The sequence below is a fragment of the Anarrhichthys ocellatus genome, unplaced genomic scaffold (genome assembly GCF_004355925.1).
Source record: "Anarrhichthys ocellatus isolate YVR2014 unplaced genomic scaffold, GSC_Weel_1.0 scaffold183, whole genome shotgun sequence".
NCBI lineage: Eukaryota > Metazoa > Chordata > Actinopteri > Perciformes > Anarhichadidae > Anarrhichthys > Anarrhichthys ocellatus.
In genome coordinates, this window is record NW_022280213.1 from 6,253 (window position 1) to 8,752 (window position 2,500).

Below are 2,500 nucleotides of genomic sequence, written 5' to 3' on the forward strand. Positions count from 1 at the left end.
AAGGGTGTCGTACAAATAAATATTTGTATTAAAGGTACAGTACAGGTGAATCTCTAGAATGGGCCATTCACGTTTTTGTGTTTTTGAATTGGCGACCGTACGTCTCCTTCACGCTTCGCACACGGAAGAAGTTTCAGTTGGTTGCAACCTGCAACCTCACGTCTAGATGTCGTCAGATCACACTGCACTTTAATGTAAGTAATCAACTGGAGAACTGTCTCGGCGATATCTACAAGTTAAGTTTTTAACCCTATTCACCTGTAGTGTCTCCCCCTATGGATGTTGCTGAATGCCCGCCTGTACCTGTCCAGGTGTGCTGAAACTCAAGCTGCAGTCTGACTTCCTGCCAAGATCAACCGGCTAAGCGCGGCCTCAGGGCGACAGGGGACACGTCGGCCAATCAGATTGTTTTGCGGCTTATGGTAGGTAATCTGTGCCAGGGGCAGCATGTGTCTCTGTGTGTGTGTGTGTGTGTGTGTTTGTGCCAACAGGCCTCAGAAACAACCGCGAATGAGGCTCCGTCACTTCAACTATCTCTTGTCCTCACGTCCATGAATGTCTTTGTGTATGGGGGTTCCTCTGTGCATATGTGAACGTTTATGTATGTGTGTGGTCTTTGTAAGATGAGGATGTTTCCCCCGAGGTGGTGGATGTACAGATCACTTTCAAAGCCGGGAGATGTCCAGCGCCCCCTACCTCACCCATCTACCCCCATGAACAGAATGTTCTCAGCAGAGAGCAGGCTTGTCAGCGAGAGCAGAGCCTTTCAAAACGCCCCGATGTGTTTTGATAGCAGCGCTGTGAAAAGAAGCGTAATGCTGCGGCTTTCTGCGGTATTCATCCAAAATCACAACACGGACAAACATCGTAGGAAGGCTGATACTCGTCTCGCAGCGGAGGTATTTATCCGCTGCAGAGACAGCTTTCAACAGGGGAGCTCTCTGCACAGCGGGGCCTCTTTGTCTCATTGTTTGCGGAGGAAAACAGTGAGATGTCTCACAGCTCAGCTCGCTGTCAGCTCACCGCGGGCCTCAGGTGTCTTTCAGGTTCAGTGTCACCTCGTGAAACGAATAAGGTGTGTTTAGGGATTTGGGGCCCTTCTGACATCATGCTGACTCTTTTCTGTGTTTGGTCCATTGTCCTTTGGTGTTTTAGTCTGATTAACTTCCTGTCATTATTGTGGGCATCAACAACAGTCTCAGTCCGGACTGGTTCACTCAGCCTACTATGGGTTTCTGAAAGTTGGGAACACATTTCTGACATGGACGGATTACTGAAGCGTCAGGGACTACAGAGAGACGAAGAGAAAAGACACAAAATAACTACACAGAGACACAAAACAACTCCAAAGAGACTACAAAGAAGCACAAACCCAATAGGTTGCATTCTGTGACTATCATTTCCTCGGTTGCCTCTTCGCTGTCATCTGTCTAAAAACGGCGAAAAAAGCCAAAGAAATTCTTGAAAAAACGTGATTTTGGTCCAAACACTTTGTTTCATGTACTCAACCGTTTGTTTCCTTTACAAACAGCAGTTCGCTGCTAGATCGGCTGCAGAGTCTTAACCTTGTTTTCACCGCTACTCTCAATTATTTCTTCTCAGGGTCACTTACAGACTCACGATGGCGGGAAAACAACCGTGTTGTTTACCTTTCTGCAATGTCAGCTTACAGTCACTGTGTGCTGCTGCAATATTTACGGTAAGACATCAGGATAGCAGAGCATCTGATCAGTCAGCGTGTAATTCTTTGAGCTGGTGAGTCAGCACTTTGATTCACACCAGTGCTGCAGCTTTTCTCTGCAAAATCCAAAACAGTTCTGTTATGAAACGCTGAGTTAAGATTCCTTTACTGTTACATCAACGTAAAGTTACTTTTGTTTTGGCTCCTCGATATTGCAGCACAATGGCACTCACAGGTCATTGCCTACTGCCTTCATAACTTATCTCTCCTATGAAGTTTCACATAAACCAATGACATTTATATGCTATACATTTATAGCATGAAGCTGCAGCCCTTCTTCTCCTCTCTCTCTCTCTCTCTCTCTCTCTCTCTCTCTCTCTCTCTCTCTCTGAGTTGGACTCCGGAGCGCGCACTGTTGTACCACAGAGCAGCTGTCACCATTACTTCATGCTTATTGGCCCAAGACCGAGAGAGAGGCAGAGGCAAAGCAAAGGCAAACAACGGGATATCGAGAGAGAGAGAGAGAGAGAGAGAGAGAGAGAGAGTTGGACCCCTGCGCTCTGCTCCATCGATCTGCAGAGGCGCAACACAGCTTCTACCGGACGTTGGACACATTTTCGGAGCTTTCTTTTTCTGTTTTCAGGGGGAATGCTCCAAGTGGATTCGCTGTTTGGAACATGCTATTAGGAAATTTGGTACGGTAAGACTGTGTGGCGGGTTTGATATTTGACGTCGCTTTGTTTTAGCTTTTCATATGGTTGCGTTTCTCCGGCTCTCTCTCTCTCTCTCTCTCTCTCTCTCTCTCTCTCTCTCTCTCTC

The 2,500-nt window shown here is 47.0% G+C and overlaps 1 protein-coding gene across 1 annotated transcript in view; it reads left to right on the top strand.

The window, feature by feature from the left end:
• The first annotated feature begins 2,199 nt into the window (after positions 1-2,199).
• enpp2l (ectonucleotide pyrophosphatase/phosphodiesterase 2-like) overlaps positions 2,200-2,500 on the top strand; it is a 32,104-nt gene continuing 31,803 nt past the window's right edge. The window contains exon 1 of the mRNA XM_031878504.1: positions 2,200-2,376. Within this exon, the coding sequence (XP_031734364.1) occupies positions 2,359-2,376 (18 nt within the window). The 5' untranslated portion in view covers positions 2,200-2,358. The remainder of the gene's footprint in view (positions 2,377-2,500) is intronic.